Genomic DNA, 11,475 nt, shown 5'->3' on the forward strand with positions numbered 1-11,475 from the left:
TGGCTAGGAGGTTTTTTTTGTTGTTGTTGTTTTTTTGTTTTGTTTTTTAAACAAGGTATTTATGGGGCTTAAAGCTATGACTCAGAAGTTAAGAGTATTTGTCACTCATTTAGAGGACTGGGATTTGGTTCTCAGCACCCACACAAAGGCTCTCAACCATTCATAACTCCTGTTTCTAGGGGATCCAGTGCCAACTTCTAATCTCTGTGGGCTCCAAGCATGCATGTGGTGCACATACATATATGCAGGCTAAATGCAGGCTAAAAGAACACCTTTAAAGATAGATCTTTTCTCTGCCCATCTTCTCAGCAAGCAGTAGGGAATGTGGAGAAAAGACTGCTTTAAGTATCATTGCTGACATTGACTCATTCACAAGGTCAGGTTCATGCTGGGTGTTTTCCATATGACTTTATTTCCTCTGCTGTGAAGCTTGTTGAGATGTGGAAGCTGTATCAGAATTAACATGATCATTTGGAGAATAGATAAGATGTACAGGGTGTGGTTGGGCACGCGCATACACACACATACACACACACATGTGCATGCGCACCTGCATGTATAAATGCTAATGGCACTGATTGAATAAACTTGTGTGAGGAGGTGCTTTCTAAACCCCAAGGTAACCAGCACTGTGTGTGTATGTTTCCTGTGAAGCCAGGCTAACTCTTGTCTCTCTAGCTGCCGGCTGCAGAGAGCAGTGGAGGAAACTGGCGTGGCCCAGGTTAGATAATGGGATGCTGATGGTGGGATGCTAGTTCAGGTTTGCAGGATCAGTGCCCACCCCATCCCTAGCAGCCACAGGAGCTGTGGGATTCCTGTGGGCCTCTCGAAAGGGGCAGAGGTTGCAGGTTGTCATAGGTGCAGAAGGGGCTTGTCCAGGCCATAGCACCAGGTTGCTTTCAGCTGTAATAATACATTGACTTTAAGCAGGAGCCTTGGAGGAACCAGCTGCAACTAGGAAAGGTGAGGAAGTTGCACAGCAGGGGAAAAGAGGCTGTGTGAAGTGGGCTCTATTTTCAAATCTCAAAGGAGATTGAGAATATAAATGGGGCTTCTGGACTATGGGGCCCGCCTAATCCAATGTCTTAAAATAGTTGTGTGATGCTGATCTTGGAGAGATGAAAAAGCCTCCAGAGCCTTCCCCAGCCTAAGGAGGATGGGTCCTGTGCTTCACTCACTTCCTGAACATTCATCTCCACATACTCCCCCCCTCCACCCAGGGAACTGTGGCAGGGCAAAGACAGCTTTCCCTTGAGGGAGGAGAAGGGAAGGGTAATGCAGGAAACCCAGGTTCTTGGAAACCTGCCAAGCTGCTCGCCTGGGCTAGGAAAGGAGGGTAGCAAGTCTTTGGGGGAGGGGCACTCTATGCAGAGAATAAATTACTGCAAAGGGAGGGCAGGCAATACCACTTGTCCCGCGTTAGGTGTGCTCTAGAAAAGGGGGCACAGACATGAAACAGGAGCTCTGAGAGGACCCTGGAGGAGCATCTGACCTACTGCCTCAGTTTACAGATGTGGAAGCTGAGGGCAAAAGAGATCTGACAAGGCCACTGTCAAACCAGCTTCCCTTAGACTCTCAAAGATTTCCCATTCACAATCACTCCTGATGGGAAAGAACCCCCGACCTCTGCCCTTCCCTTTAGACCCAGTAGGAGAAAGACACTCAGCCAGTTACCCATGGCCCTCTTCCTCTAGGGAATCAGGTAATTGCAATATCACCCCAAATAGAGTGGAGTCAGCTGTGACTTTCACCAGCCACCAGATGTCGCTGATGAGTCAGCCTTAGAGGTAGAGGCTAATCCCCAGTGTGGAAGAGGCTTCTGGGAGATTTCCAGATGCTCCACCCTCTTCCTCTGTTTCTCAAGAACTGCCTTTGGGGTGGGATGACTGACTGAGTCTTGCACATAATAGAGAGCAGACAAATCCAGGACGATGCCTCTTGGCCCTCCACTGTGAACACTGTCCTCTAGGACTTAGAGCCTCTTGTCAAATTTGTGTAAGGGAGATTGCAGGGTTCGTCTACACCCATGCAGGCCCAGTTCTAGGCTCTGACCGCCCCCTCCCCCCCAGCTGCCACCTATTAGCTAAAGTCTAGTTCCTTGAACCACTGGCCGCTGGCCGTTCCTCTCTGAGGTCCAGCCAAGAGGGCATGTACTGTTTGCCCCAAAGGAGGGAGAAGGAAAGAGGAGGAAGGGCTGGAACTTGTGGGAAACCCTGACCCTTCACCCCACCTTAGTCATTCCCCCACACTTCCTTTCTGAAGAATTCGAGACAGCAGAGAGCAGAGTGACATCTGTCTGGTGTCAGGAAACAGTGGCAGAGCAGCAGCTTTGGAAGGGATCTCGGGCCTAGGACACCTGGATTTGTCGGCCTTCTTGCCCAAATGGAGGAGTTCTCAGTGGGACTTTCCAGGGTTCGCCTCTGGAATGGCATCTGCTTCTTACTCAGCTAAGACTAAAATAAGATGTCAGTCCATGGCCCAGCCTTACCCAGGAGAGACTCGTGGAGTGGGGGAAGGGAGGGGATGTGTCTGTTGGCATACACCTATGTTTCTGAAGCAAAGGGAGACCAGAGAAGACCAGAGGTTTTGGCTGGCAGGATGTCTTTGGACTGGTAGGGGAATCTTGCTTTAGGGCTGGAGCAGGTTATATGGTATTTGCCATCCTCACAAAAGGACGAGAGGAAAGGCAGGGCTGGGAGCAAGAGAAGGAGACAGATAAAAACAGTGGACCCCAGGGCTTGGGCCACCAGCCTTCAAGTGCTGTCAGAGGAGGTCCAGCTCTGGGCACAGCCTAGATGACCACAGACTGCAGGAGGCGGAAGCACATCATGAGGTCTAGCGGGATGGGTGGCTTCAGGAAATTTCCGTCCAGCCTCAGGTAGCGCAGGTGAGGCACGTTTTCCAGATCCGAGGAGAAGTCATGGAAGGCCACTAGGTTGTTGGGGCAAATCTGGGTCCCATTGATTTCTATGGAGGAAGAAGGGAAAGAAGTCAGCCGCAGAGGAACTGGCAGCACTGGGGAGGAGAAAGGGGATGATAACCAAGAAAGAGTGTGGACTCTACTGTCCTCTTCACTGGACAGGGTGACTCTGGGAAGGTATGACTAGATCACCTAATTTCCAGAGCCAGTGTATTCATTTGTAAAATGATTTCAGTTGGGGATGACCGGGAAGAGGTCATTTCCAGCAGAAATGGTTTATTCAAGGACTAAACCACCAAACAATACGCTTTTCTCTGAGCCTTTCTGTTGATGCTCTCAGAGCTGGTTTTACTCCCTAGGCTGACATTGAACTCCCTATCCTCTTGCCTCAGTCTACAGATAGTTGGAATTACAGGCACCATACTCAGTTGACAGAGTTTTTTTGTTTGTTTTGTGAGACGGGGTCTCATGGAGTCCAAGATTGATTTGAACTTCCGATTCTCCTGCCTCCACCCGTCAGGTGCTGGGGTTACACACATGTGCCACCATGTCTGGTCTGACACTTGACTGAAGCCAGGCTGAGCTCCAGCCTCATGTCCTGCACCACTGTTGACACATCAAACTCAGGACTCTGTGAGTGTTCCTTGGGGGAAACCGTCCTGGCTTAACATTGCTACCTTCCAATAGAATCAGAAAGCAGTTTTTAGCATATCTATACCCTGCCTCTCTAAGTCCCTTTCACAGACCTTTTAAAAACCAAGGCTCAGATTTGGGAAGTCCTTTGCCATGGCTGCGGGTTGCTGCTGGCTTCTTTTGCAGTGTGCAGGCCAGGCCTAGGACGTGAGCACCTTTGTATGTATGTTCTACTATTAGGAGACTAGCTAGCAGTATTTCTGTGTCTGTCTTATCTATAGGTCCAGTGGCCAGAGAAGTTGATGCTGATAAGAAGGGACGGAGAAAGAAAACCTCATGCCTTTCAAGCGTGGTGTTCAGCACACTTCATCCATACATGATTAAGTCATCCTACTGACTCTGTGTTAGAGGATATTATTGCCATCTTCATTTTACAGGTAAAGAGACATTCCATAGGGGTCCAGTATTTTTTCAAGGTTACTCAGATGCAGAAAATAGTGAAGTCACAGTCAAAACTAGTGGGATTTCTTTTCCTTTTCTTCAATGCCAAGTATAGAATGTAAGGTCTTATGTGCGTGTTAGAAAGACTGCTAAACTGGGTGGCAGTGCACACCTTTAGTCCCAGCACTTGGGAGGCAGAGGCAGGTGGACCTATGGACTACAGATTGAGTTCCAGGACAGCTGGGACTACACAAACCCTATCTAAAAGAAGGAGGAAGACGACGAGGAGGAGGCGGCTGCTATACCACTGTCCCAGTAGTTGCTTCTTGTAACCCCATTGTGGTGTTCCTGAGAAAGTGTGAATGCACTGAGCCTCTGTGCTAACCTTTGCCCCTGCCCCCCCCAGCCCCCCAACTCACTCTCTATGCTATTGTTGTTGAGGTACAGGTGTTCCAGCTTATTGCTGATGGCTGGTACATTGCTGATCTTGTTGTGTGACAGGTGGAGCACCAGCAAGTTGGAGATGTTGAAGGAGTTCTTGGGGAGCCCTCGGTCTGATAGCTTGTTGTAGTTCATACGGATGAAGGCAAGGTTGGGGAAGTCCTTGAAGTATCCATTGGGGATGGTCTCAATCTTGTTGCTGTCCAGGTAGAGCTGGTGAATGGCTGGGGGGACCTTGGGGGGCATCCTTCTCAGGATGTTGTGGGCCAGATTGAGCTGCATTAGGTTCTTGAGGCCCCGGAAGGTGTCGGGCTTGAAGACGCCATCACTCAGCCGATTGTGCTGCAGATCCAGGAGCAGCAGATTCTCCAGCTTGCTGAACACTCCAGGCGGGATCCTGGAGATGAGGTTCTGGCTCAGCCTCAGCTGTTCCAGGTTCTGGGGCAGAGCCGATGGCACCTCTTCCAGCTGGTTCTTCTCCATGTAGAGGAATACCAGGCTGGGGAGCTTCTCCAGCACTCTCTGGTCCACCTTGCGAATTCGGTTGTTGTCCAGGTTTATCCACCTCAGGCCTGTGGCGTTCTTGAAAGATTCCAGAGGCAGCTCAGTGATGAAGTTGTTCTGCAGGTAAAGGTAATGGATTCGGGGTGGGATGACAGGGACCTTTCGAAGGTTTCGGCTGTCACAGTAGAGGGCTGATGGGAAGTCAGGGGGGCAGTAGCATTCCCGTGGACAGTCAGGGAAGACTGATGGAGGGCCGGGAGGAAGGGGTGGAGGCAGGTCTGTAGGCTCTGCAGGCTCGTGGGGCTGAGGAAAGCTGGGTGTGGGCCTTGGCTTGGGTTTACGCCTAATCCCAGGTTTTGGTCTTGTCTGCTGGCCTTGGGCCACTGAGGCCAAGATGAGGAGAAGTGGGAGGAGCCAGAAGAACGATGCCCTCATGATCCAGGTGATGTACCTGCAGGAGGAAAACTGGGAGTCATTAGCCTCTTGTGGACAGGTGCATGTGTGTAGAAAGCACAAGGTGCTGGGGACTAGGGGTCTCGAGGCATGTTGGAAACCCTTGGTGGGGGTGGGTGTATGGGGGAGGGCCAAGGGGTGCTCTCTCTAGTTGTGATATGAGGAGATCATCTCAGCTCTTGTAAGGAGAATGTTTAAGTTCTGCCAGGAGTGACATCCAAAATCTGCTCAACACTTTTTATATCACCCCTCCTCCAAGAAAAGCTCTCTGCCTTTTTCAGAGTGATGCTAGGGTACAGTCCAGAGTCCAAAGCAGTGGGTCTGGAAGATTCCTTACAAATCCCATATTCTCAAACTGTGCCTATATTCCTGTGAACCCTCTGAGGAGGTACACTGAGAAGGGGCCCCCAGGGTGACTCCTGTGCTGGTTTGAGCAGCTTTGTTCCTTAAATCTGTTATAGACGGAGATTTAAATACTGAGAGAGGTAAGAACACACACACACACACACACACACACACACACACACACACGCACACGCACACAAGGGTGGTTAGACAAAGCATTTGAAGAGGAAAACATTTCATTGCTATTAATGGCCTGCAATCCACCCACCATGTCCAGCCCCCACTGTGGCCAAGAGGCTGACAGTGAGCACAGGACAAAAATGCAGGAGGTGTCCTGGAAGGGAACCACTCAGATACCAGCACTCACCCTCTCACCCTTGCTCTGTCCCCTCCCCTGCACTTGGCTCAGGGACTGCTGGTCTTTGCCAGCATGAGTTTGCCAAGAATTCTTCCCCAGATGTAGAGGCCCTTGGGAAAATAAACAGGAAAGGAATAAAAAGACTCAGGGAAAACACTTTCCTTTCTTTGGACCCGGTATTGTCACTCCGTATACGCTGGAACTGATATGTTGTAATGGGACATCAGGAAGAACTTCCCTGTAGCCTCGGTGACACTGGGATCAAGAGCCGAAGACCTTTGTTGTGTGGCTCTGCTGACTTGTGCGGTGGGAGCTAAGTCAAAAAGGTCTTTCCCAGAATTTAACTGTGTCTGTCCCTAACCTTATATGCCCATTGCATACATACATACATACATACATACATACATACATACATACACACACACACACACACACACACACATATATACACACACCCCTACCTCTTTGTCCCTAGCCTGTACCAGTTTGTTCACATACCTGGTAGGCAAACTCACATTCTCAGGGGCCTGTACTTCTGTGTGAGCGTTGTATGTCGGTCTCGGTGGGAAGGAGGGTAGAAGGGAGAAGTCTCTCCTGCCTGATGTTTTTCTCTCCTGTCTGAGGTGGGTTTCATCTCAGACAAACCTCTCAGGTACATCTAGAAGGTCATTTTCCCTGGGCCTTCTGTGACAAGGGACCTGCAGTTAGGTGCTTGGTTTATCTGCAGCAAGGCTTCTCTGAAAGGACTAAGAAGCCAGGACATCCCTAGAATGTGGCCCCTGCTGCTCAGTCCCACATTACTCTGTAACTGGTGTGTTATGGATTAACATTTTAATAAGGCTTTTAATTTTCTTGAAAATAGAAGAGTCATGTCACATAGCAATGATGACTGTAAAGCATTACTATTCTAAAACATTTTAAAAGCATCAGTCTTTGCAAACCTGACTTGTTTTTATTCTTCTGTTGTTGTTCCTTTTGAATCTGTATAAATTACCCAGAAGTCTGTAGGCAAAATTACCTTCCTCCCTGCCCCTGCTATGAGAAATCTTGGCCCAAGGCCAAAATTAGGTTCAACAGAAATTTCCCAGGTTTGCTTTGTTCCCCTTGGTGCCAAAAGCACTTCCAAGGTGAAGTAATGGACACCAAGTTAGTCAAACAAAGCTTTCCAGGGCATCCAGCAGAGCCTTCCCTGTGAGACAGATGTCCTGGACAGCTGGGCTCTGATGCTGGGGAAGGGGTGGGTCTCTGTTGTCCATGTGGTGGGCATCCCAGGCTCCACGGCCATGGCTATCTCAGTGGGAAGTTCTACCTGCCTGTCTCAGACATGGGGTCCCTAGGCCTCTTCCTCCTCATGCCCAGGCCAGACTCTTTGAGGACCCTCATCTTCCCATTAGTCCTTTGGACCCTTTCTTCCTTCTTCAGGGCTAGCCATGCTCCACCCAGAGCCCCAGGAGTTTCCCCCCAAACAAGCTCTCTGAATCTGAAGTGGGGATTTTCACTAGGAAAAGAGGCTCAATCCTCTCCTCTCTCAGTCCGGAGCTGAACCAGAAATCTGTGTGCACAGTGCACAGAGAACTCTGTTCATTGCCAAGGCCTTCCTCATAGGCACACCCCTTCCTGCTGAGCCAGGCTGTCCTAGGCTTCTGGGAAGTTCTCACTCCATGGCCATTGTCTCTAGCTATGCTCTCCTGCCTCAAGGTTCTATAAGGAGGAGCAGAGGCAAACTGGAGGTTAGCCTACCCCAGAGGGGTTTGTAGTCTCACCAACGAAGACCAAAGCCAGGGCCCTGGGCTCCTTCCTTCTACATCATTAGCTCCCTTAGGGTGGGGTGTCTGTGCTCAAAATCCCTTATGCTTCTGAAAACATACCTCCCCACATCCCATTCAATTCGGATCCCTATTGGGCCCTGCTTCTCGATGACCGCGCCCCTCACCAAACTCACCAATCTCCAGCGCTGTCTTTCAAAAAGCTGCTGGCTTTACCCAACCCCAGTTCATGCTCTATATTTAGAAGCCTTTCTTAAGAGACCTTACAATTCAAATTTCACTTCTGACAGCATGGATCTGGGCTTGAATTCTGCCTCTGACTCTCCCCTTGGGCCCCATATGAGAATGGGATGAGCTAACGCATCTGAAGGCACGGTCCAGAAACAAGACTCTGGAAATGGCATGGACAGTGTGTTTACAGAAGAGTAGGTTCTGAGAGAGGCTCCTTGAGTTTAAAGTGAAGTATCCTACCTGTCCTGTTTATCTGTGGTAAGAGCTCAGGGACTGTCAATGCTTGGACTCCTCCAGTCCAAGCTGAGGGGCTGAGGACTGAGGTACCATGGACCAGTAAAACCCAGGGAGAAGGGTCCTTCTAAATTCACAGCATGAACTGGGGTTTGGCAAAACTTGCCTAGCTGTTGGATATAAAGGGCACAAGAACTTTAAAATGCAATGCAGGTCAAAAAGTGCTAAAGCCAAGTTTAACACTATTGCAGAGTAAGCACCGTATTCTGATTTGAACAGGAAGAATGTAAACAGAATGGAGGTTATATGGTTTTAGGGAAGGAGTCTGAAAGAACAGGCTCCCCATTCTGATGGGGAAGACATCAGACAGATAATCAGGCCATCCCTGATAACTCACTGTCCCCTATACTGCCTCTCTGCCTCTCTCCCTATCACCTTTAATCCTTGACAAATTTTTTTTTTTTTTTTTTTTTTTTGGTTTTTCGAGACAGGGTTTCTCTGTGTAGCTCTGGCTGTCCTGGAACTCACTCTGTAGACCAGGCTGGCCTCGAACTCAGAAATCCACCTGCCTCTGCCTCCCAAGTGCTGGGATTAAAGGTGTGCGCCACCACCACCCGGCCCCACCCTGTAACTTATGTTAGCTCAAGACTACTACATAAGCGTCAGTCTCCACATCTATAAAACAGGCATGCTTGACATATTTTGGGGGTGCTAAAGACCAAAACCAGGGTTCTGTGCATATTATGCACACATTCTACCCTCGAGCTGCAGCTCCAGTCTGGATGCCATGAGGGTTAAAATAGTTTGTGTGCAAAATACATGTTCATGTGTGTCAAGGGGTTGTTGGTACCACTTTGAAGTAATGGTTCTACCTCACCATCAGCCTGGTTGGTTAACATCCTTCATTTCCGGGAAGAGAAGTGGTCCTTCTCACAGTATAGGTACTGGATCTTTCATTCAGAGAAACTTCATTTCCTTTGTGGCTTGTAAGACCACATTTGACATTCGGAATCAGCTGATTGGAACTCCCCAGACTCCTGTGTAAAACCCACTGCGTGTCTCCTTTCTGACTGACTAACCCAGCTCTCTGCTCTCTGCAGAGGTGGGGACTCTGGCTGGCAAACGGAAATCTCTCTTTTTGACTGGTTCTGGCTCCTTTCGAGATCTAGGGCTTCTCCTTGCCTTTTTTGTTTGTTTGTTTGTTTGTTTGGTTGGTTTTTTTTTGTTGTTGTTGTTCCTTCTCCTCATATGCCCTCCAGGAAGGTGAGGGTGGGTAAGGGACATATTACCAACTAGTCTGTCCTATGAGAGTCAAATGGGATAGAGATGTGGGCATGGAGAGAGAGAATCTAGAAGAGATGGTGACCGTGGCCAGTACCAGCTCTTGGGTACCTGTGACAGGTAGCCTAGCAGGTAAGAGGAGATATACTAAGGTAGCTCCCTTTCTTTCTAGAATGTTCTCCAGAAATATGGTTTGCCCAGGCTTATAAGGATGATGATGATGATGGGTTTAGTAATCACAAGAGAGTGCCTTGTTCCCTCCTAAAGTTGCTCCCAGCCCTCACTGTTAGGACTGCAGGGGGTTCTTTTTAGAACACCACATAGCTCTCTCTATGATGAACTCTGGGGGGTTGTCTCAGGATGTATTAACACAGCTCAGGACCTCTTAGGCTCTGTTTGCTGGATCTGAAATGAGTGTCTGGCCATGTTTTTAGCTTACATATTCCCTTCCTACTGCCCAGGGGATTCTGAGGATCAACTAGTGTCCCCCTTCTTACTGGGGGGGGGGCTCTATTGCAGGAGGGGAGGGAGGTATGCAAATAAGGCTCTCAGGTTCCCCTCCCCCCTTCTACTTCAAGCCCCTTTACCAGCTGACTGGCCAGGATAATCTCAGAATAACTTTAGAGAGAAAAGTGGTTCTGACTACCTGCGGGGGTGTGGGGGGGTGAGAACTGTTAACTCAGAGTTAGGGCCTGCAAGGCTTGCAGGCAAGGCAAGCCAAGCGGTAAGAGCCAAGCGGTTTAGGGGAGGGAGACAGGAATCCCGGCTGCAGAGAGGATATTGTGCAGGCTGGAGAGCCACTATTCTCTCTCCTGCCTGATTAAACTCAAAAGGAGGGAAGGAAGGAAGGGAGGAAGGAAGGAAGGGAGGGAGGGAGGGAGGGAGGGAGGGAGGGAGGGAGGGAGAGAGAGAGAGAGAGAGAGAGAGAGAGAGAGAGAGAGAGAACCATTTGATTGCTCATGTCCTCCCTGATCAGCCAAGGCGTGATTGTCTTTTGGCTCGGTCATCACAGCAGGAAAATGCTGTCTCTATGGTCAGGCAGCTGAGGAGGCACGTGAGAGAGTAAGAGGCAAAACCGTGTGTGTGTGTGTGTGTGTGTGTGTGTGTGTGTGTGTGTGTGTCTGTCTGTCTGTCTGTCTGTCTGTCTGTCTTTTGCAGTGCATATACATGAAAGGTATAGAGAATTGGGTTCCAGTGTCCGGTTCCCATGGCAACACCTGCTCTGTTGAAATTCTGTGTGCGACACAGCTCTGTGTGTTCCACAGACATCTGCACTGAGAAAGTTTAACTTCAGCAGTGAGCAAACACAAGGATGCAGGATGTTGAAGAGACAACAGAGTGTCAGCAGGAAATGAGGAAGGCTATGTCTGAGCTCTTCGGAGAGGAAAAATGAGAAGGAAGAAGGCCAGAAGGGAGGATAGAAAGATTGGACAGAGCTAGAGGGAACCCCTGGAGGAAGGAGCCTGAACTTACCTGCACACACCTGCCTCTCCTCTGGACTCTGGGGCGCTCCTCTGTTCCTCCCCACCCTTTGGTGGAGCTGTGGCAGCAGAGAACCAGCTAGAAGTTCTGGTCTCCCAGTTGGTGCGTGTCTGCGTGTGTCTGCCTGACTTTCGTCTACCAGATCCTATTGGGGTGGGGAGGTTAGGTTAGGGGAGGGAGGGGCAGATCAGAGGGGGGAGGGCAGGGAGGAGGAGGGAGCAGAGGAGAGAGGGAGGGTGCTTGGGAAAGGAGGAATGACAACAATAAAGTCTTTATTTGGCAGCCAAAACTCCACAGACCTCATCCACACCCGATGCCCACTAACGGCTCACTTTTAATAATGTTTCCTGCTGCTGCTGCTCTGGAGAGGAACCATTTGACCCGTG

The 11,475-nt window shown here is 49.6% G+C and overlaps 1 protein-coding gene across 1 annotated transcript; it reads right to left on the reverse strand.

Annotated features, from left to right (window-relative positions):
* Positions 1-382: 382 nt before the first annotated feature.
* Positions 383-11,233, reverse strand: Prelp (proline and arginine rich end leucine rich repeat protein). Its single transcript, XM_028764768.1, has 3 exons — positions 11,081-11,233; positions 4,414-5,390; positions 383-2,967 (listed from the first exon to the last, which is right to left on the reverse strand). Exons 2-3 carry the CDS (start codon positions 5,372-5,374, stop codon positions 2,792-2,794), a joined length of 1,137 nt encoding a protein of 378 aa, XP_028620601.1. The 5' UTR covers positions 5,375-5,390; positions 11,081-11,233; the 3' UTR covers positions 383-2,791.
* Positions 11,234-11,475: the final 242 nt, after the last annotated feature.

Source organism: Grammomys surdaster, unplaced genomic scaffold (assembly GCF_004785775.1).
Source record: "Grammomys surdaster isolate TR1022 unplaced genomic scaffold, NIH_TR_1.0 145, whole genome shotgun sequence".
NCBI classification, from domain to species: domain Eukaryota; kingdom Metazoa; phylum Chordata; class Mammalia; order Rodentia; family Muridae; genus Grammomys; species Grammomys surdaster.